This window comes from Phoxinus phoxinus (assembly GCF_949152265.1).
Source record: "Phoxinus phoxinus genome assembly, chromosome: 6".
Classification (NCBI taxonomy): domain Eukaryota; kingdom Metazoa; phylum Chordata; class Actinopteri; order Cypriniformes; family Leuciscidae; genus Phoxinus; species Phoxinus phoxinus.
In genome coordinates, this window is record NC_136881.1 from 16,623,328 (window position 1) to 16,648,395 (window position 25,068).

Here is a 25,068-nt window from a genome sequence, read left to right on the forward strand (position 1 = left end):
CTTTTAGAATGGAGGACAAGGACAAAATTGTGTGAATTTTCTTAGATTTAAAAATAAATAAATTATTGCAAAGTGTATTATACAGAGAATGTCATGACAAAAAAATAACTAATGAATCAGCTTCCATTTAATCTAAGCAACAGCTCTAGTACTTTATAAAATATATCATCTATTTCTTGGAGATCACAGCATCGTGACTCTGTGTGAGGTGGAGAGTGGAGATTTATTCAAACCATTACCCATTGGCCTTGTTCTCCTTTCAGATTACTGAAGAACAGCTTCAGTTCCTTCACTGTGATACTGTAGCTGGCCAGCACACCCAGCATGTCCACCATCAGATCTGAAATACACCACACACAAACACAAGGGGAATGCTGCGTTACAACTGAAGAGATATTTATAAAAGGCTTTGGATTTAGAGACAGCTACTGAACTCAGTTTGTATTTTTGACTATTTAAGATTTGACTACCAGATTTGTATTTCCATAATACCAAAATTAATTTTGTCCCCTACATCTTCCACATGTGATGAAATATGTAGAGTAATTATACTTGTATAAGAATGTTGTCCATGTTTATACAGCATCATAAGTAGCATTTAGAATTTCAAGTCAACGAGCTTGATTTATCTTTTTTCTTTTCTTTTAAAAAAAAAAACAGAAAACTTTTTATTCAGCAGTGAAGCCATTTACAATGTTATGTATATTATATATATGTATATTTTTATTTCAAATAATTTAGGTTTTTTAACTTTCTATTCATCAAAGAATCCTGAAAAAATCTATCATGTTATCATGCATCAAGAATGATTTCTGAAGGATCATGTGACACTGAAGAATGAAGTCTGCTGAAAATGCAGCTTTGCCGTCACAGGAATAAATGACATTTTAAAATATCTTAAAATATATAGAAAATCTATAGAAAATATAACAGTATTACTGCTATTTAGTATAATATATGAAAATATAACAGTATTACTGCGATTTAATATAATATAATATAATATAAATGTATCAAATGTACAATGAATACTGTCAAAATGCTAAGAAAATAGTGTACTAAAATAGGATAGGCAGCAAATAAGGTTTTTTTTTTTTTTTGCCTTACTTTTCATTACACTTTTTTGCTATATGACTTCCATAACATAGTAAAACAGCAACTATTAGAGTGACACTTATCATCCCCTGCTTTACACACCTGCAACTATGGTGTCAGCTCGGTCTATACATTGGAGCACCAGCTGGATGAGGCCGATATCAGTGCAGGCCTGCAGGTTTCGCAAACTCTTCTTCAGCACGGCGGTGAACATACTCCACACCTCCGCCTGGCAAGTGGAGTCACATTTTCCCAGCAGCTCTACCATGCAGATGATGCTCTCCGTCTCCTGGATGATGAAGTTCATCTCCAGGTCAAACTGCCCCCCGACCAGCTGCACAGATCAAATTTGAGCACAAAGTCACAAATGGAGTCAAAGCCCAAAAAAATATAATATTATAAATATAATATTATATATATATATATATATATACATATATATAATATCATTCAAAATATGAGTATTATTCTGAGGCTAAATGCAAACAGAATACAACAGCAGAGGAAAAGCACATTTTAACATTGCAGAAACAAGTCATCTTAAATTCAAATTAAAACACACAAAAAAGTTAAAATTAAATTAATGGTGTAATAGGCTAGAATATTTAAAAGTTGCTCTCCATGTTAGCATCCTTTTAGTTTATGCTGGCTTCATTCCTGATATTAAATCCGGATAACCAAATCACAGGGCTGCAATTCATGCAAATCCCATTGAAAAACATCTGTCAGTATATGGCTGTAAAAAGCCTCTCCACAACTAGATTACTGAGACAGGATTTCTATCTTGCCCCAACAATGGCTCACTTTTAACCCTTGACCATAAGACGGTATGACCCCTGGGCTAGAAAGTGCAACGCTAATCTCCCATTTTCATGACGACGGCAGATGCTCTGCAGACATTAACCCTAAACCTAGATTAACCTTGAAATAATGACATCATGAATGAGTCCCATACACTGTACATAGACAAAAGCCAGACTGCATATTTTGAAAATAAATATTTATTTAGGGATGCATCAATTCTAACATTTTTGGGTAATATTACAAAATAAATTATATTTACTTTATATTATATATTATATTATATGAACGATTACATAATTAATTATATAACATACATAATTGATCATAGTTTAATTACAACCCTACAAAGAAACAGAGTTCTGGAGAGAGAGAAAAAATCCAATAATTCTAGATAAACTTAAGAGAGTATTGTGACCACAGAAATTTAGACTGTTAAAAATATTTAATAAATAACAAAAACAATCACCAATAATCTCCCCCAGTCATTATGCTGTGAAAATAATAATGTACATTTATTGTCTTGTATTACAACTAATATATCTCTATGTGACTATAAGATTAAAGCATACCCTAAGTGTTTACATTATTTGGCAGTGCAAGATGTGAATAGTTAATGTTCTTCTTAAGGATGTGCACCACAATTTTATTCCCAGCAAAACTGAAAGATATTATTCCGTTTGCCCTTAAAGACCATTAGTTTGATTTCATGAAGGTGAGACTGTGAAAGTAAAAAGCTGTCAGCTTTTGACCAAATTCAGCAGTCATTTTGAGCATCATATCCATACTGAAACCGATAATTAAAATGTTTGAATTGAATTAGGACCAATGAGGCTCTCACTCACAGCAGCAACATTACACTTGCAAAGAGATTTCATTGCCCAGTATTGAATTGTCTTAACAGGGTCAACATTGTCGGTGAATAGGTGGTGCTCTGATTTAATCGAAGGAGGTGCTTGGCCTAAAAAGTTTGGATACCTTTCTTTTACTATTTTCACGTCGGCTGCGTGATTAAAGAGGTGGTATAATGCCCCTTTTCACAAGATGTAAAATGAGTCTCTGTTGTCCCCAAGAGTGTATATGAAGTTTTAGCTCAAAATACCCCACAGATAATTTATTTTTATTTTTACAAATTTAAAATTTAAAAGGAGACCGCTTGAGCAGACTCACAAATATGCTGTATTACAACAACTCTTCCTCTTCTCAAACATGGACTCCGTGTTCCCGGGGACGGGGTTGATGTAAATTTTAGGGTTCGTGATATCACTAACCTGGGAGGAATGTTGTGTAGTCCATACCAGCCGTGTGTTGTAGTCCTTAAAAAATGGATTCTTTAAAAGCAAATATCTCCCTTTGATTTGAACTTTGAGCGTTGTAACATTGCAGATGTTGTTTATGCTCAAACAGCAACATTACACACTAACCAAAGTTAGAAAAGTGAAATCATAATCAACCACCCCTTTTTTTTTTAAACAGCAAAGATCAAACTAATTTAATACTGAAACAATATCAACATTTGACACAATGGCCAAGTTAATGGTTTTAACTTAACCAATAATCAGTGCATTTATACCAAGATGTTTGCTAGCGCAGAAAACTAGCTTGCAAATGAAACCAGGGCTCATGTGATGTTCTTCACTGTTTTGTTGCTTAACATGAGGCATTCATTTATCACAGCATGAAAAGGATCTCTGTATGAGGGTGTACGGGTCTTTCAAACAACACAAATAATATCCTTTGTGTCTGTAAATAAATCGTGCAACTCATAAAATGCAATCATTTGTCAGCACTTAATAGTTGATGAGACATTTTTACTATTGAACAGTTCTTTACAGCACATGATCAGGAAAACAATGCAGATGTCAGGAGTAATATTGCTGAGGTGGAAGCAGTCATCTCAGTCATAAGGGTCTAAAGAGATCACTGTCATTTGCCAGCAGACAGGCCATGACCACAATTTGATCAAGGACTGGAGGGAAGAATAAATCGACAGCCTATTGGGTAGAAACTGTCCCATTAAAATGACTGAAGGTGGATTAAAGGAAAGGGAGGAAAGTCTGTCATTCTACAGCAACAAAGGCTAACAAGGCAGGAGATAAAAGCCATGATCAGTCACACACACACACACACACACACAGTACATTGCAGCCTCCCCATTGAGATTCTTTTCTTCAGACCCACTGAACGATAGATCGCTCAGACTGTGCGAACGAAGAAATATGAAAAAGAATGAAAAAGTCCAATAAATGGAATCGTATGATTGGCAGTCCTGCATTTCGCCTCCCGTTTAGCTTGTAAAATAACCCTCCCTTCACCACCGCATGCTAATAGATCACCACCCCCGTTTACATTTGCATTCTTGGAAGAGGAGCTGATTGCGGTGTATGGCAGGCAGCATGGAGGACGGCACCCAAATAGATCTGCGGCCACCGTGCAAGTGATTAATGGACCTGACAACCACCCAGACTGAACGGTTGTGAATGTGACTTTGGGGTGAGGATGGTATCAGCTCACACAGAGGACACAGAGAAAAGTGGAAGATGCTAATGTTGATTGCTAAACTGAAAGATACTTTATCATGTAAAAACCCCCAAAAAATGTTAATGGTTTAACATTATATGGCTTTTACTGTAAAATATGGTAAAATTACCAATTGCCATATAATTTACAATGAAAAACAGTAAAATGATGTGGCTTTCTGTGTTGCCATCATTATTATTATGGAAGTTATCAATGCATTTTAAGACAAAAAGCAGATTTTGGTAGTTTGGTACTGACATCATACCACTTAATGAAATACATGTTTGTAAGTTGTAAAATGTACAGGTACCAATATGACATCCCGTATAACCGTCAATTAATTGCAACCAAAAGTTGCCATTTTTTATTATTATTGTTATTTAAATTTTGGTTGACATGATCGTTAGTTTGGTTGTTGTGCAAAATGAAATCCGCTTCTCACAGTAAAGATCTCTTGAGAACTAGAATTATACATATCTAAAACCTCATCTCTTGCTGTGGTTTCTTGTCTTGTTTCTTTCTTCAGTAGGCTATAAGTTTATCAAGTAACAATGAACTTTGTTCATTATGTCTTGGTTCTTATAAATATAAAATATACAAAAAAGCCCTCTAAATGTATATTATACATACAGACTTTATTACAGATAAAATAAAGACAAGACATACCAGTACCTGCAAATTCTTTAGCAGAACAGGTTGCATGGCCTATTTCAGGGGTCGGCAACCTTTTTATCATGAAGTACCCTTTTTAAAACCGAAGCAAGCCTATAGGCAACTATAGTAACGTAAATTTAGAGTTTACTAAGTCGAGAAATACTTGCTAATTAGTAGTAACTGTAGTATTAATTCAGTCTTTGAATACAGATTTCTCTGTTTTACTTGGTGAATTCATTATCATTCTCTGCGACTGCCCTGGAGCCCTCCTGGGAAAGGTGGGTGGCTCACACTAGGGCTGCACAATATATTGTTTTAGCATTAATATCGCAATATGCGCATATGCTGTCGTCCGTGTCAATGTAAATCAAACAAAAAATAAAGTTAAAATCACTTTTGTATCTTTAACAAAGATTATGTTTGATTTAAATCTAAACCGTTAAATTCATAGTCAAGACCATATATGCAGTGTTATTTTTATTTTACATAATTTTATTATTTAATTTCTGTACCTGAACTGTTAGACTTACCTGAAAAACAAAGCACTGTTAATTTAATGTGTATCCTTTTTCTATTGTATTTATCTATGCTTGTCATTTGTTTGCAGATTAACAAAATAACTCCAATCATTCTAGAATTATTCATTCTTTCCAAATAGCTATAGTGGCCTGGTGAAATTGTTTTCATATCGCAATAGATATCGCAGAAAAACGAATCGCTATGTCAGTTTACTCCTATATCATGCAGCCCTAGCTAACACTTTGAATACTGTCCTACAGTATATCCTCCTTTAGCTCGTTATAGTGATCAGAAACAACAGAGGATTTATTTTGGTTTCTTTATCATATCTGTTTTTCTCACTCTGTTTCTCATACAAAGACTCTGCTCTAGCTGATGATGATGCAGTCACCAGATCCCTCAGAGGCAAACCGAGCCCTGCGTTTCACCTCTGAGGACCCATTGAATTAATAATGGGTGAACAGCTCTTGGTCCAGGGCTGACAATAACAAGAACTTTTCTCCATGGTGAGGAAGACAACACCAGGGACAGCCAGGCACACTTTACGAACAGCCCCTGGTTGCTGGCTACTGCTAGTATCTTATTTTAGCACTAAACAAATGGGATTATGCAGAGGAAGACTAGCTCACTGCTGGCTGGGGAATATAAAGAAATAGAAAAGAGCAGTATCGTTCAAAAATTGAAAGTAAACACTTCTTGATAGGCAAATCCTCCTCTTCAATAAACAAATGTTCTAAGCAGTCAGGCAGCAATTGCTGTTTTTAGGGGTTTGTAATGAAAAGACAACAAATGACTAAACTACTTGCACTAGCACCACCCCCAAGACAAGAACAACATGCATTTTCATTCATCCATAAATCATTATCTGTTGCAGCCCATCAAGTAATCTGAAGAGGAAGGCAGATACACACTTCAGGTCACCATGAATAAAACCATTGCAAATCATTTAGGCCTAATTAGTCACCAAAACTGAAACTCTCTTTCCCTCTCTCTCTCTTTCCCTCTCTCTCTCTCATTAGCCAATGTTTATTTTCTTTTGACAACTCAGACTTGATTAGGTTCAGTTAAAGAGATACCCATAACTGAAAATTCTCTCATCATCTCATGCCATCCTAGATGTATGCCATTTTTCTTCAGATGATCACAAACAAAGAGCTGACACTTCAAAAACCACACAAAGCGAACACAATGGTAAACCATACAACCCCAGTTGATGAATCAAATATCTTCTGAAACTAAACAATTGCTAGGTGAGAGAAAAATATTAATATAAACCATCTTTTCCGACCAACTGTCATGTTCTTGTGTTCACAAGTTCACCCTTAAGTAAATGTCAGCACATAAAGCTTGATGTAGGCTAAGCGTGTTGTGAAACTTGCAGAAGAAGTGACGCTTCAGAACACGCTAACATCATGCTTCATGCGTATGACAATTGAAGGAACTTCCAAAAGCAATGGTTAATAGTTTATTTTTCTGACACTATCCTTTTGCTTCAGAAGACACATCAACTGGGGTTGTATAGATTACCATTGCGTTTGCGGTGTGGTTTTTGAAGAGTCAAAAAAGTTTATTTTTATGAAAAATCTTTATTTGTGTCCATCTGAAGAAAAAAAGTCAACTATAAATCTGGGATGACATGAGGGTGAGTAAAGGACAAGAGAAGTTTGATTTTTGGGTGGAGCATGTGACCACAATGCTATCGCTGAATGTGAGCCAGAGCAGTATGAAACCACAGAGACGACAGAATAGAGAGAGATGGGGAAATCAGCAAATGGAAAACAAATTTTAGAGAAAATCTATTTAGGCTGAAAATGTGAGGGCATAATCTCCAACATACACCAGTCAATTTCCAGAGATACATTTACATTTTTTTCAAATTTGCAAGTCTAATGAGTTTAACGTTCAAGTCTCTGCCCTTGCTTTTCCCAAACACAAGTGAAAGCACCATCAGTTTCCCTGAAGTAAATATGTAATTCCTGCTGTTTTCTAATAGTGATTTATGTTCAAAGAAGAAGGGAAATAAGTCTATCACTGATCAGAACAAAGTGTAGCATCTTTAATCTAATGTACAAAGTGTGCAAATTGCTAAATACATGCATTTTATATGAAAGGACTAATGATCTGATCTGACTGGCTACATTAATATTAGTTCCAGCATACTTTTTTTAAATTTAATTTTACACAAACAAATACACCATAAATGTATTGATAAAATTCTGTATACAATTTTTAAGGCCAGACAAGTAGTTTGTTAAAGGGGTGGTTGATTATGATTTCACTTTTCTAACTTTAGTTAGTGTGTAATGTTGCTGTTTGATCAAACAACATCGGCAAAGTTCAAAGCAAAGGGAGATATTTGCTTTTAAGGAAATAGTTTAAGGACTACAACAAACAGCTGGTAGGGACTACACAACATTCCTCATGGGTTAGTGACATCACCAACCCTCAAATTTACATAAACCCCACCCCCAGAACACACAGCCCATGTTGAGAAGAGTTGATGTAGTCGAACACATTTGTGAGTCAGCTCAAACTTTAGCATCCATCTTTTCACATGCAATAGAAAGTCACTCTGTGTGCATCTCACAACAGTTCCTATACGAGCGATATATAGATTATCATGACAGAATATCCTAATTGAAGATAGTTAACTCCACATCAGCAACATAAATTCATCAACTAACCATTCAGAGACGTCCTGTTGCGTTCTACATGTTGTCACTTCTTCTTGAGTCTCTCCATCTTTGTCTGAAACCCCACCCTCTCCAGCAGCTCATTTGCATTTAAAGGGACACACACAAAACGGTGCGTTTTTGCTCACCCTCAAAAAGTGACAACTTTAACATGCTATATAAAAATATATGTGGGGGTATTTTGAGTTAAAACTTCACATACACACTTTGGGGACATCAGAGATTTATTTTACATCTTATGAAAAGGGCATTATACCACCCCTTTAAGGCTTGGTTTGTAGGGAATTAAACCTGCGCACATATATTCAAATGCGCATAACTATAGAATTAATTATTAATGCGCACGTGAACGCCATCAGCGTTTCTCACAGGTTCGCGTTTAAAGTCTGTGTAGAGAAAACAGTGTCGTCTTAGCGGCCTCTAATTTAATAACTAATGATCGTTGCGATAGAAGTGAATCAATCAAAACTAACTTTAGCTGGAAAATATCTTTATTCAAGAACCTCTATAAAGCCAAAACAATCTCTATTACCTTAAATTATCAGTTTTTCTCTGTAAAGAAGGTTTGAAACAATCTACATTGTTAAAAGCGCTATATAAATGAAGATGACTTGACTTAATGTTCGTTTACTTCTAGCAGACCTAATGGATGAAATTCTGCTAATTCTCTAAAAGATTATGAACAAAGACATTGATTACTGCAGTTGACTGATTCTTATTCACTAAATGATAGCTGAGCTCTAGGCTATACAATCTACCTTTCTGTTGCACTCTTTCAGGTCACTTTCTAGATATTAGCATTAGTTTTTGCTAATTTTGGTTGGTCAACCAAGCATATCCATTGTCAGTCAACTAAACAAATTGAAAGAACAAAACCTTTTTTTTTTGTAAAAGCTTTTGAATTAAAAAATATGACAAAAAAAACAGCTACACAATCTTTATTGGCAATTATTATATTTTTCAAGTGTATAAGAAAATATGCTTAAAGTGAAATGTCATGTTTCCGATAACTGTGGACACCTAAAAGAAAAAACAAAACTATTTGAAATGTAAATTTGCCCTCAAATTCTAGTACATCAAGAAAAAAATATATATATATAAAATAAGAAATTTAGAAAATTTTCTAAAAACAATTGCAATTTAATGCTTGACAAATGTTTAAAGAGTCCACTGTCCACACGTTTCAAATCAGAATCAGAAATGTACTGTGGTGTAAATTACAGTGTCACAGCCACAGGGACAGCCCTTAAAGAGTATTTGTAATGTTTTTGTTTGTTTCTTTGTTTGTTTTAATCGGTGTATTTCACTAGAAATACGACATTAAAGGGATAGTTTGCCCCAAAATTAAAATTGTATCATCATTTACTTACCTTTATGATTAATTGCGTTACATTTTTAAATTTTGGTCACTATAATTGGCACGAAATTTTGGTCACTATAATCGTTTCATCTCTAATCAGCCTACAGCAGTACTAATGGGTCAGTGAGGCTTATTTTGGTTGGTCAACCAAACATATTCATAGTTAGTCAACTAAGCAAATTGAAAGTACAAAACCTTTTTTTTTCAAAAGCTTTTGAATGAAAAAAATATTACTAATAAACCAGTTACACAGTCTTTATTAAGCATTATTACATAGTTTCTTGATTATAAGTAAATATGCTTGAAAGTAAAATGTCATGCCTTCGATAAATGTGGACACCTAAAAGAAGACAAAACTATTTGAAAATGTAAATTCTCCCTTAAATTCCAGTAAATCAAGAAAAATAAAAACAATTGCAATTTAATACTTGACAAACGTGTAGTGTCCACAAATGTTACCTTTCAAATCAGAAATGTACTATGGTGTAAATTTCAGTGTCACAGGGAGAACCCTTAAAAAGTATTTGTAATATTTTTGTTTGTTTGTTTGTTTGTATCGGTGTATTTCACTAGAAATACTACATTAAAGGGAGGGATAGTTTGCCCCAAAATGAAAACTGTGTCATAATTTAGGCTACTTACTTTTATGCTTTAAAAGCATTATTACTTTTTTTAAGTAATACTTGACTAACTGCACTAAATTAATGTGTACAATCATTCATTTTCTTTATAAATTCAAACATGATTAATTTCCCCATAGCTATCAACTTTTAATGTCCAGCTTCTTTTGAAAGCTTTTAAAAATCTTTTGTCTTTCATCAAACAGATGTGCATTCCTCCATCACAGAAGCAGAGGATTTCTGACCATAATCATTGTTCATTCCTCAGATGGGTTGATGGACTTGCTATATCCTCTAATCATTACGCAGACTGACCCTGCTATCCGCTGAGGCAGAACACTCAACTCCTCATCCCTTGCTTGCACTGATAATGTTAAAGTGTGTATATAACAGTCACTATCTAATAGAGCAATCAGCCTCCAGTCTCTGTGAGGCTGCTAAATCAAGCAGTGGAGAGGAAGCAGAGAACAGCCAACAGGAAACTTCCCTCATTAGTAGGGCGTAGACACATGTCCAGTTGATGGGAAAGGCAGAGCTTTACATACCTCTGTATAGTTCTAGGAGTTGAATGTTCATTTAAAATAGTCTATTGTGATATATAATGTTTATTAGTTTGAATCAATGAAGAATCAGATCAGCAGCACAGAGAGAGAGTATCGAATGGGGTTTGGCATGTAGATTTACTAGGTCACATTTGGATAGCAGAGCTCATATTATATTAGGATATAATGAAAGTCTTTGTGCTGCATGTGGAGCTAAAAATAGCATTTCAAAACTGCAGAGGACAACAGCAAGGAGGTGGTCCAAGTTGTTTTAGAGCTTGTATACATAGCACATAAGCCACATACACATAACGGACGAGGCCACATAATGACCAGAGTGGCACTGGCTCACACAGCATGATACAGGGCTGTACAATGACATACAGTAACTGTACAAAAGTCTTACTATTTTCACAAAGAAAAAGAGGTTTTCAGCCAGTTATTTATATATTTCGCGATAGTGTGTCTATCAAGTAAAATAGGTTTACATTTAAAAACGTTCCTTTTGCCATTTAATTGTAATAATCCAGTGAGATTTTTGTATGCACAAGGAGTCTGACAACAGCTGGTATGATCCACACAGAGATCTGATCTACCATCTTTGAGTCTGTTTGTGATTACATAAAGAAATACTCAGACAGACTAAAATTAGAAGAACTGTGGCAACGTCTTCAAGACACTTGAAGAACCTACCAGCGAAAAGAAAAAAACAGGCCAAAATATTGAACAAAGACAGATTATTCAATATTCTGTGAAGCCAGAATACAAAATACAATTACAAAGATGTTTTTTTTTAAATCATCGCTGTTATAATGTTTTCTGAAGCCAGAATAAATAAACTTACCACATGTACGAGCAGAAAACGTGAACAAAATAGTGGAATGTAATGTCAAAAGGAATGTCATGTCATATACATATAGAAAATTTCAAAAAATTAGATGAATACGAAGGCTACACTTAATCAAATCGAGATATGGACTACTAGTGTCTGTGAATATTAAACTGCAAAAACTATTTAATAGGGATGTAACGGTTCAAAACGTTTTTTATCACGGAGTAGGGTCCCAGTTTCGGTACGGTTCGGTGCTATGTTCTAAATGTAAAAAAGTAAATGTTCTATAGGTAAATGTTATGTGCTATGTTCAGGTAAAAAAAAGGACAACTATCAAATAAAAACAATAAAAATACAATAGAGCAAAGATACAAATAAAATAAACCGTGTTAATCAGGTTATTTAGGTTTCTAATAGTAGTTTTCAGGTACATAAATTAATTAGTAATCAAATGTAAAATAACATTGCATATAATATTCACTGTATAAATTAAAGAAAGGCCTACTTCAGATGAGTGCTCACACAAATCACCCGGGTGATGGCGGCATAAATGACTTGTCATATTAAAGCATACAGCACTCCTATTTAATGAAGTTCATAAAGAATGACAGTTTTGTCAACTTTTTTTTTAAAATAACTGTTGTATTTTGTGAAGCCAGAATATGTACCGGTATCCATCGACAGAAACATACATTAGCGGAACTCTGTTTTACGCGTTGTTATTTTCAACAAACCATATTATAGATGCGTTTTAAAGTCTGCATGTGCTGTTTGTCTCTGTGTGAAGGAATACCAGCATTTCATCAACTACACATACTCATGCACATATGACGCTCATGGTGTTTTAAATGTCTGCCATCTCACCATACGAGGACACCTTCACATTAATTTAATCTCCAGAGCTGTTCTGAAAGTTCACTTCATGAGCTTTTCATTTCATAACAAACTATCGTCAAAGGGTCAAACAGTCTACACTAAAACCTGCCAAAATAAAAGTTCAGTTTAACTTGAAAAAATCGTGACAAATATTTTACTGCTGTACAGTAGAAGTAGTACTGTACCTCTCAGGGTAATAATACATTCAAACATTTTAAAAATGGAATTTGGGAAAAAATAACAAATATTTCAGGACATTCTGGAGGAAATTTCAGGCAAGTTCTAGAAAGTTGTAAAAAATTCTAAACAACAGAACTTTTCTAAAAGCTTGTCACTGCTCTTCAATACACTGAAACCGTCAAGCATTGCTGGGCATCTGATACTGTGAACTGCTGTGTACAGTGAGAAAAGATAACAGTGAAAATCAAATCAGCCATGCAGTTACTTCAACACCATCTGCTCTCTAAATATAGAATACAGACTGCACACAACTTTTTATTTTTATCAAATCAGAAAGTGATCTGATACTTCGAAGTGGCTGGCACCACTAGCACACATTTACGTTTCTATAATTTCATTCAAAGACTCGTAATTACAACTAGGCTTTGTGGTGCCCTACAATCAGAAAGTTGTTCTCTATAGCCACTGAAGACAAACCCATGGAATGGAAAGCTAACACCACAGTCCAGCGTATCATAAACCAGAACTTGTTGTGGGGAGTTTTGACATTTCCCAAGGATGCACAAGCTCGATTGTTTTGTTCAGATGGTTCGCTCTATTTCTACTTCCTGAAATAAAGAAAGTATGGTGTGTTGTTGCTACGGTTTCCTTTATCCCAAGAGTCGTGTTCCACAGCCGGCTGCTGTTTTAATCACCAATGCACCACAGTCACACCCTGAAAAGTTGCTTAAAGCATTGCTCTTACAGGCACTGATGCGATTTGAACTACACAAAGCAGGGGAGTATTATGCTTCAAGTAGGGGTGCCCAATTAATCACATAAGAATTGAAACCGCAATACAGTCAAAAGTGAATTTTAAAAGTCTGCAGTTTCATTAAAAAAATGCAGTTTGCATGTGATGCGTGCTTCAAAGTGAAATGGCGCCTCTTTGTTCTGTCCTACTGCTTGCACACATGGGGCGAGTGATACTGTGTTTTCAGCAGCTTTCGAGCAGATCACAGTATGTGCACGCTTCACACGTAGAGTTTTGAAGGTTTTTGAAGCTTGGTCAAAGTCCCTTTGCATAATGTCCGTGATGTGGTTCATTTTCAGTGTGCGCTGAAATCACATTGCCCTTTAGTTTTACTTCATGTTCCAAACTCAAGCTCCAGCTACTGTCAACTATGGATTTCTAAGAAACAAAACATGTAATATTATTACTAAACCCCTGCCATCCCAGTGCTACCAAATCAGTTGCTGGTGCCAGTTCTACAGAATGTTAAATGTTAGTCTGGTGCCCTGCATATTATTGTTAACGTTGAAAAGGGGTTCTTAACTGGTCCTTGAGGTCCACTTTTTTGAAGAGCTTAGTTCATCGAACTCACCTGCCTGTAACTTTCAAGTAAAGCCGGGCAAACAAACACTGTGCTGTGATTTTGAGCCGGTTTCTGAGTCGTACTTGTACACTTCATTTGTAGATTTGCAAAGATTTCAGCTTTTTCGTGGAGTGACCACCAGGGGGAAACGAGAGGCGATTAACCTCTCCCGACTGGCAATCGGATGGACGTCGAGCTACGGCGGAGGGGGCGGAGAGGGGTTCGCGTCGACGCAGAAGGGTCTGCGGGGGTACACCGTCGATTCGACGCAGAAGCATAAAACAGGCTTAAGGGTATCGCACAGTTGAAGCAGAGCTACGAACCAATTACCCTAAACTCAATGTTTTTTCATTCACTACGCCTGTGCGAAAACTGAAATTAAACCATTTCATCTTTAATGCAGAAAGAAAGAAAACGAAAAGAGTGAGATCTGTAAGTTCTGTAGTTATCAAACTAGCTGCAATTTAACAAACTGTTGCTTACCTCCAGTTCGTGTTGCCAAATGGATAATCTATTACCCACGTCTTCCAAGCCACCTGCATACATATACCTCTTTTATTAAATTTACTACTTGTATTTCCTCTTTTAATATTTACTTAATTTTATTATCACAGAAAATGTGAATGGTTGTCCATCATTTAACAACTGGTGATAAAGAAAAATGAACATCGTGAGATTTGGCTTTACATCGCATGCGATTTACTTATACAGTGAGAGTTGGTATTTAACAAAAACATTGCTGAAATCGCACTGTATGCCCAGTTCAAGCCTGAAGACCTTGATCAGCTCAGCTGTGTTTGATGAAGGTTAGAGCTAAACTCTGCAGGAAAGTGGACCTCGAAGGGAGAACTCTTGACTTAGAGGATTGTAGTTGGAGAAAATAATACCTTGGTAGATGATTCAAATATTCTGTTTTCACCTGTAGGTAACGCATTGATATTAAGGTCTAACTAGGGCTGGATGGTATATTGAGTTTGTACGATATATTTTTTAGAAACGATATGGAATGAGGCAATACCGTTTATATCGATAAAGTAGTTTGATACGAGCACATCTCTGAAAGTAGTTTCATGTGAGCTGCTTCAGTGAAAGTACATAGTACAATTTGTCCTAAACATGACACAAGCTTATATTAAGGGCTTCAAAATAACTGGTAAGATATAGTTAACAAGTTTAAAGCAACTTGCAAAGTCAGATGCTCTGACAGATACTGTTGCTGACTGACAGATAAATAGCCTACTTGCGCTGTGTAATGCGTTTGAAATGTGCCACTTTCCTCAGTCCTTAACTTACATTTCAAAGGTATATTATAAATCTGTAAATGTTAGAAAGTCAAACAAATATGTCCATTTCACTGTCAGGAGAGGACAAGCCTTCTGCAAGTGAATCTCCGCTAAAATTCAAGCTTCCGTGAGTGAGCGCCGCCGCGTGCATGCGTGCCAAACAGACGGATTTTCTGACTAAAATATACATTGCTAAAATATTTGTTGTTGGAGACAATAAATGTGCCATATGTGGAATTCTAAACCTACAAGTATATTTTTATGAAAGTGACCATTATTATAATGGGGTAAATCAAAGCAGGCTAATATAATTAGTTTGTGCTTTTGTTTTTATGTTTCATTTTTAGTTTAGCTTTTAGTGAATTTAAAAACAAAAGCATTATTTTTGTTTTTAGATTGTAATGTTACAATGTTAGAATGTAATGTGTTTGTTATTGATTAATTGTTAGATAGGCCTAATCTCTTTATCTAACCAAACCCCAACATTAGAGTCTGAGAAGTGCAGACGACAGAGACAGGTGCGCACACACAAGCTTAGCCAATGAAATACAACCGAGGACAGTGGAGTGAACCTTAGTCATAATAGAAAACCACCAGACCATTTAGAAGTGAATAAGCATCCTGCACAGGGAGGGCCTCAGCAGCTCACTGGATGCTTGTTGAGTTTAGTGTAAATGAGCAATGAACTGCAACATACTGTAGACTATATGCATATTCATACATTATAGAATATTATCATCTTTCATCACAAAGTAAATCATAACTGATTTAACAGTAAGGTTCTCTCTTTCAGGATTTTTGTTCTGTGCAGATATTTAGCTAAATCAATGGTTTAATGAGCACACAGTTTGTTTTTCTTCAGAAAACACCTGTGATGTTTTAAACATAATATTCCAGTCATTATGAGAAACAAGTCAACATATAATGCATGCAATACATCAAGTAATAAAATGAATTTAACAAGTGAAATTAATGTGATCAGTTGACTTGGCTGACTTGACGGTCTAGTTGGTATGAGTTTGTGTGTGCATGTTTGTTTGTGTAAGGAAAAAGGACACATCCTGCTGCGCATGCTAATCTGCTGTTTACGAACGAGACACAGCGACTCTTGCGAGGGTTGGTTTGTTCATGAAACACACGGCTGAACGGATATGATGCCTCGAGCAAAGGCGAGCACAGAACCACGGTACACACCGCCAGCATCCCCACAGAAACATCACATGGTGACTTGGCTTCCACTAACAGAAGTCTTTCTCTTTCTCTCTCTCCTAGTGTACAACAATCTGAGACACTTTCATTAAAGGGATAGTAGTACATCCGAAAATAAAATTTTATTATTAATTATTCACCCTAATGTCGTTCCAAACCGTAATCATTCATCTTCAGAACACAAATAAAAATATTTGGTAACACTTTATTTTACGGTGCCCGTGATACAGAGTAATTACATAATTAAGTACTTAGTAGTAGATGTTGTAATAACATGTAACTACATGTACTTAACATGTAATTAAGTTATGGAACAGCCTGTACTTACACATTGTAATTACACACATGTAATAGGCAGCTACTGTTACACATATGTAACAAGCCGGGTCAGTTACATATGTGTTACCGACTTGGTACAATGTAATTATATAAGAAAGTACTTAGTACTACACAACGTAACAAAAAGTGTATCAAGACTGTACTTAAGTGTACTTCATGTGTATCTACATACCTTATCTGCACTGTAGTTTGGATTAACTCACTAGTTCACAGCATAAATACATGTAGTAGCTTCCTAATTACATAATATTACACAGGGATAAGCTACGTAAAATAAATTGTATCAAGACTGTACTTAAGTGTACTTCATGTGTATCTACATACCTTATCTGTACTGTAGTTTGGATGAACTCACTAGTTCACCACATAAATACATGTAGTAGCTTCCTAATTACATAATATTACACAGGGATAAGCTACGTAAAATAAAGTGTATCAAGACTGTACTTAAGTGTACTTCATGTGTATCTACATACCTTATCTGTACTGTAGTTTGGATGAACTCACTAGTTCACAGCATAAATACATGTAGTAGCTTCCTAATTACATAATATTACACAGAGATAAGCTACGTAAAATAAAGTGTATCAAGACTGTCCTTAAGTGTACTTCATGTGTCCAGATGGATAAGGTATGTAGATACACATGAGGTACACTTAAGTACAGTCTTGATACACTTTATTTTACGTAGCTTATCCCTGTGTAATATTATGTAATTAGGAAACTACTACATGTATTTATGCTGTGAACTAGTGAGTTCATCCAAACTACAGTGCAGATAAGGTATGTAGATACACATGAAGTACACTTAAGTACAGTCTTGATACACTTTATTTTACGTAGCTTATCCTTGTGTAATATTATGTAATTGCAATGTAATTAGGAAGCTACTACATGTATTTATGCTGTGAACTATTGAGTTAATTCAAACTAAGGTACAGATGGATAAGGTATGTCGATACACATGAAGTACACTTAAGTACAATCTTAATACACTTTATTTTACGTAGCTTATCCCTGTGTAATATTATGTAATTGCAATGTAATTAGGAAGCTACTAGATGTATTTATGCTGTGAACTAGTGAGTTAATTAAACACTAAAGTACAGATGGATAAGGTATGTCAATACACATGAAGTACACTTATGCTGTGAACTAGTGAGTTAATCCAAACTACAGTGCAGATAAGGTATGTAGATACACATGAAGTACACTTAAGTACAGTCTTGATACACTTTATTTTACGTAGCTTATCCTTGTGTAATACTATGTAATTGCAATGTAATTAGGAAGCTACTACATGTATTTATGCTGTGAACTAGTGAGTTAATTCAAACTAAGGTACAGATGGATAAGGTATGTCGATACACATGAAGTACACTTAAGTACAATCTTAATACACTTTATTTTACGTAGCTTATCCCTGTGTAATATTATGTAATTGCAATGTAATTAGGAAGCTACTAGATGTATTTATGCTGTGAACTAGTGAGTTAATTAAACACTAAAGTACAGATGGATAAGGTATGTCAATACACATGAAGTACACTTATGCTGTGAACTAGTGAGTTAATTCAAACTAAGGTACAGATGGATAAGGTATGTAGATACACATGAAGTACACTTAAGTACAATCTTAATACACTTTATTTTACGTAGCTTATCCCTGTGTAATATTATGTAATTTCAATGTAATTAGGAAACTACTACATGTATTTATGCTGTGAACTAGTGAGTTAATTCGAACTAAAGTACAGATCTGGATCTCCCGGTTACACTAACAGCTTTGTAACAGACTTTGACCATTACATAGGCGTAACAGCCCATGTTACCCCTGCAGGCTTTTTCACACCTTAGTAAAATATTTAAGTACTTTGTTACATTGTGTAGTACTAAATACTTTCTTATATAATTACATTGTACCAAGTCGGTAACATATATGTAACTGACCCGGCTTGTTACATATGTGTAACAGTAGCTGCCTATTAGGGGTGGGAATCTTTTACCATCTCACGATTCGATTCGATTCCGATTCTTGAGGCCACGATTCGATTCAAAATCGATTTTCGATTCAAAAAGATTTTCGATTCAAAACGATTCGATTTTATCCATAATGATTTCTAATCGGGTTTCTGATCATGATCTACTCTCATCTGCTTTGCTATACAGAATGACAAACGGAGACTTTAAAGTGTCTTTCAGATTTATTAAGTTCAATTCTCAGGGAAGTGCCTTTTATCAAAAACATTGTCTGGTTCTCAATTGCTACTCATTAGTATCTAGCTATAAAATAAGTTGGAACAAAACAAAAGTGCTTCTTCATAATACAAAATGGTTGAAAATAGATGCAGTTTACCACAAATATCATGTAGAACACAACCGGTGAAGACAAAAAAACATCTATATTTCTCAGTCAGACACAGTAACTTAAAGAATAACAAGTTATGAAAATAAAGTGCTTCTTTCAAAATGAATAATAGTCCTACCCCTAAGCTACCTGGCGATGAAGCAGCGATAGACCGAGTTTTTTTTTTTTTTTTTTTTGCCCTCTCGGAGTTGGCAGGGACAGGGAGTTTCGTGAAGCACTGCAGTGTGCGTTGGTCTGCAGCTGACTGTACGTTCACACCGCCGCCGACTTGAGCTGCAAAAAAGCTATGGCCGCCCTGTCAAGGACGCTTGTCAAAAAGTACGGGGTACAACAACAAATCTTGTTGACGCTTTGGCCGCTCTGACGTAGCAGCATTCACAATGAAATGTAAACAGAAAAAACAAGCAATGCATTCGGCAGTTTAGGATATCGCACAAGATTTGTCAACACAGAAAACATTTCATCACTGGAGAGTTTTTTTCCCGACACCATCGTATTAATTGATTTTGATTCATATGCGCGAGGGAGAGAGAGAGAGAGCAGACAGCGCTCGGGTGAGTGCGCGCGCGCGGCCGGCTCTCTCTCTCTGCTCGTTCTTATGCCCTGTCAAGCGCGCCCTGTTAAACTGACAGGACTTAAAACACATGCAAATGGTAGGAACGAAAGATCTCCCTCTCATCCATTTGCTTCCTTTTTGTTTTAGTGATTTGCCGCTCACGTCCCGTATAGGCTAGTTACAAAAATGGAGGCGAACACCCAGCTGATTTTATTTATTTATTAAATCGATTCTTGGACATTTCAGATCGATTCTGAATCGTTGCCAATGAGAATCTAGATTCTTCTGTGAATCGATTTTTTTGGCACACCCCTACTGCCTATTACATGTGTGTAATTACAATGTGTAAGTACAGGCTGTTCCATAACTTAATTACATGTTAAGTACATGTAGTTACATGTTATTACAACATCTACTACTAAGTACTTAATTATGTAATTACTCTGTATCACGGGCACCGTAAAATAAAGTGTTACCAATTTAGGTTTTTATTCACATATCAACATTCATCAACTCTTACATCAGTTTTGGTAAACGGAAGCTCAAGCATGTTTGCTTAACGTGTGAGAACCAATGAGGTTCAATCTCGTGTTACGCAGCACCTTTGAGCTTCTGCAAGAACCAATTAGGTTTGTTCTCGTAGGTCAAACCGGGTCGGTTCAGCTTCTGTTTATGTTCACTGATTAATGTTTATATGTGAAAAAGCCTAAATTAAATGTGTTCATCGTACAAAACATTCAAGAAAAATTAAGAAAATTTGGATAAACAACTCCGATAGGTTTTACGATCTTTTTATGAACTTTTTGAAGCGCCAAGGTGGTAGTTGTGTAGCTGTCAACGGAGGGACAGAAAGTGAAAGTGGGATCAAAAAGATCTTCATTTGTGTTCCGAATATGATTGAAAGTCTTATGGGTTTGGAACGACATGAGGGTGAGTAATTACAGTAATGACAGAATCTTCATTTTTGGGTGAACTAACACTTTAAAGAATGCCAGCATTCATGTAGCTATAACACAACTGCAAAATATAAGACAAATAAATAAAAATTAAGCAATATGCAAAGCAAAAAATATATACTGCCAGTTATTTTTACCACTTCTACAAAGATGTACTAAGACCGTGATATTAAAAGACCAAACTCAGCATACACCACATTAATGATGCATACTATGGTAAGCAGATGTGTCCAGAATATGAACGCAATGTGCTAAATTGCACATTAAGCATTTTCCCATAGAAAACCATTATAAAGAAAATGCGTAATGTGATGCTTTTAGGCAGTGATATTGGAAGACCAAATTCAGTACACACCTTATTAATAAAACATACGATGTACAGGCAAGCGGTAAAACCCAGAATTATGAACGTAAAGCACAAAGTTTCACGTTAAGTGTTTTTCCATTGAAAACCATTATAAAGAAAACATGATCTAAATATTATTGAAAAACATATGGTAAACTGAGAGACCTGCGCTGCAGTTCTATGGATGTTTTGACCTTTTGACCTTAAAATTATGAATTGTTATAATTTTATCCAAATTGTTTTTTTTTTTTAATGCACATTAGCTTCTTTTCCTTTGACAGGTTACAATTTACAACACTGCATGTACTGTATGCTGCACTGCAGGATGAATGAAAATGCTGATTCACTCTCTTACAGTAGGTGGTGCTTACTGAAAAATGGAAATACCCCGCTTATTGTTTTTCGCGGTTTCCTGCTTTACCCCAGTAAACAACGCACAGCTTTTGGTTTCTGACAACTGCTTGTCGTGTAGAAGAAAGAAATTCCTTGATTAAAAAAAAAAAAAAAAATCCTGCTAGCAACAAACAGAACTACATTTTCATCGCTGTCAATGTGACCTGGGCATAAGAGTCTTACAATAGTCCTGTACATTAGACTAGAGTCTAATGTACAGTATTTAAATGTTTTCAATTCATATTTTTGAATTTGCTATGGTGTTTATCAAAGATCATCAAATATTTAATATACGTCGTAGGAAGTACAACTTTTGCTGGGCCAGTGTGAGTGTGTGTGTGTGCGTGTGTGTGCGTGCGCGCGCGTGTGTGTGTGTGTGCGCGCTAGGGTGTTTCTCCTGAAGTTTACTATCATCTCCACTGTTTTGAGCATGTTCAGCTCAGACAGATACAAGATTTTATCTCCACTTCTGTAAGCATCTTCTTTGGCATGAAATGCTGTCTGAGTTTTGCTGCAAACTATGGTTTATCATTATTGAATGATAAAAATGTCCTGGTAGAAATGCACATATTCTCACAGAAACTGGTGTATGATGTTACTAGCTATGTTTCCATCACCTGTTTTATTGCGCATTTTGAAGTATCGCATCAGAAACTCCAAATTTCAGGAATTTTTTTTTACAAAATTAACCCTTAATTCCCTTAATTCTCAAAAAAAGTTTTTACGCTCGCTTGAGGTGGTTTTTGACTTGTGTGAAAAAGAGTTAATGTGAATAATGGTAGATGGAAACGCATTTGCCGAATAAATTCTGACATTAAACCCATGTGACTAATCTGCTGTTTCTGCGGATGGTGTTTTATTTACTGTTGGTTACTACCAATACCACAGTCATCCGCTCTAACAACTTGATGGAAACGCACCTAATTTGCATTCGTTTTTGTTGGGTTTTTTTGCGAACTTTGAAAAGATTCACTTCACAATGAAAAACCCAGCTACTGTCTCTGAGTATATTGGGCATCTTTAAGATCCTATCTTACTCATCTGATGCAGTTACCTTTTCATATAATCAACATAGATGAAATAAAAAAACTAGGCTAGCTAGACCCTCCCTCCTCCTCATCCACGCAATAACCCCCCAAACCCCACCCCACATCATTCTTATTGGCTGGAACAGTTTGTTATGTTTCGTGCTGCGGGTTGCTCAGTTTATTGCTCAGTTTGTGGAGCTTGGGCTCTCTGCAGAGACCGCGTTTTTTTACAGTGTGTTCAGGGGACAGGCAGCTAGCGGATAGTGAGGAGATGTTTGCGGTATGTGAAAAAAAATGTTTTGGCCTAAAAAACACGCGAGATCGCTTAGAGCACCTTTAAGTTATATTTAAGCGTCACATCGCTCCAGTTTAGCTGATTTTAGTTTCTGAGATTTAATAAGATCAACTACAGTAAACAGAGAGCCCTAAAGCTGCACATGGGACAGAGTGATATCCTCCTTTATTGTGGTGTAACAGTGTTCCAGTATATTACTGTCTCTGGTGGGACGTGTAACATGCTGTCTGTATTTTGGCAGTTCACGGTAGAGATTCGCTACATGGATACTAGTAAGGAGCGCAGTTCAGAAGCCACGCTCACTGGGTTTAGCCAGTGCGCCGGCACATTTCCTCCATTTGCGTCTGACCACGCAATTGAACAGCACTGTAGATCCTCCAACTACAATGTCCAGCAAAATGTCAGAATAATCAAAAACTGGAAAAATGCTACCCCACATTGCCAATTACCCAATAGTATTTTGCCACAGGCTGCCAGTTGGCGGAAAACACAGCATATTGCAGCCAGCGAACTAACTGGGTCAGAGAGATTGCAGATTCAAACCCGACCTAAAAAGCCTACGCACCCATCTAAAAATCTCTATGAACGGGGGCATATTAAAACATGATATCAACTCATCATATATCAACTCATAGTGTGCAAGTCTCCCCGCCTACTATTGTAAATTGCACTCTTTCCTGTTGCGTCTCCTCAATCTGGCAACCCGCGCGAGCATCGAGTCTTAGCAGGAGGGGGCGGGGGAAACCACTCCAATATTTTGAGTTTGGACTGCAGTATCCATTTCAACTCACATACTGCACCTTTAAATGATGTTTAACGAGAAAGACGTTTTTCCCATTGGACACATACCGGTATGTTTGGCTTTGTGGCCTGTTCACAATGATGTGTGGGTCACTGTTGTAGCGCCCCCAAATGACGCAAGAAAATAAGACATTTTAACAAACTTTGAAATATCCCTTTTTTCTCTCTAAATTACTTCAGGTGTTTTTATTACAACAACAAAGTACAGAATTAAAATTATAGATTTGATCTCTTAAATACTGTTACCATGGCATTAAACATTTTTATCATTTTATGTTTATTTGTGTCCTTTTGTAGTACTTGTCATGTCATGCTTTAATTTCCACAATCTTTTGCACAGAGTCATCTCCCATTATGGCTCGGCCAAGGTTCATACATGGGCGTGTAGAGAAGACTCTATAGCACCACCAAAGATTGGTAAACAGGAAGTGTCTCAAATCTCATGCATACATTGTGTTATTTACCTTTAACTTCACAAATATGTTTGGCCTTTTGGGCTGATAACATTGATGTAGCTATTATGGGTCACGGATGTAGTGCCACCAACTGGAAGCAGGAAGTGTTGCATTTACATCAGTATTTAAAAAAAATCAATATGCATTTATACAAACAGCAAAAACAGTTAAAATTGATGGGAAACAAGAGCTGCACGATTAATCATTAAAATATTCCAATTTAAACACCCATATGATCTTATTCTTAATTAACAAAGATTCAGCCGTCTTACAACATGTATTATCACAGCTTCCACCTTTCCACCAGAGTGGTTCGCTTTCTTGAATAATGGTGCTATGTGGTGTTTACCTGAGTATAACCATAGCATACAATTACATTTTAATCCACATCAAATGTGCCTATTACACAGTGCCTCAAAAACACTGATGACAAGCCCCCTTTTACAAACTTCAGCAGTTTGCCCTGGCTACGGATTGCAATATAGTGCAAGGGCCCTTCGTCCCTTGTTTGAATTGTTTTCTTATAACAGCGGAAACAACAACATACTCTGTCATTTATGGGCATACTGATAAGAGCAAGACATTATTCAAAACTGTAAAGTGTTTACTTTTATTTGTCTACATTCACAACAAAACATTGTGCTTTTGTAAATCAAAATGTGTTGTTTCCTTTCTGTGAACTTGTTTTTGGAGCGTCAAAAAAAATTACCAAAAATTCAGCATTTAGCCTTTAACGCGTTGCAGTTTTTTTTAAATTAAAATATTTAGGTGAAATATAATTTACATATAGGCCTAATTGTGTGTGTGTGTGAGTGTGTGTGTGTGTGTGTGTGTCTGTGTGTGTTCTTGTTTATGTGATTTATGAGGACACAAATTTGTACAATGACGTGTATTACACTGGTATTACAACTTAAACGTGGTTTATGAGGACATTTCATGAGTCCTCATAATTCAAATAGCCTAAAAAACAAAAAAATTATAAACGTTTTATT

The 25,068-nt window shown here is 36.0% G+C and overlaps 1 protein-coding gene across 5 annotated transcripts in view; it reads right to left on the bottom strand.

The window, feature by feature from the left end:
* Positions 1-25,068, bottom strand: part of lrba (LPS-responsive vesicle trafficking, beach and anchor containing) — a 247,341-nt gene that overhangs the window by 206,972 nt on the left and 15,301 nt on the right. For all 5 annotated transcript variants that reach the window (XM_079615242.1, XM_079615243.1, XM_079615241.1 and 2 more), the window contains exons 2-3: positions 1,198-1,429; positions 240-340 (exon numbers count right to left, since the gene is read on the bottom strand). In XM_079615242.1, coding sequence (XP_079471368.1) covers positions 240-340; positions 1,198-1,429 — 333 coding nt within the window. The remainder of the gene's footprint in view (positions 1-239; positions 341-1,197; positions 1,430-25,068) is intronic.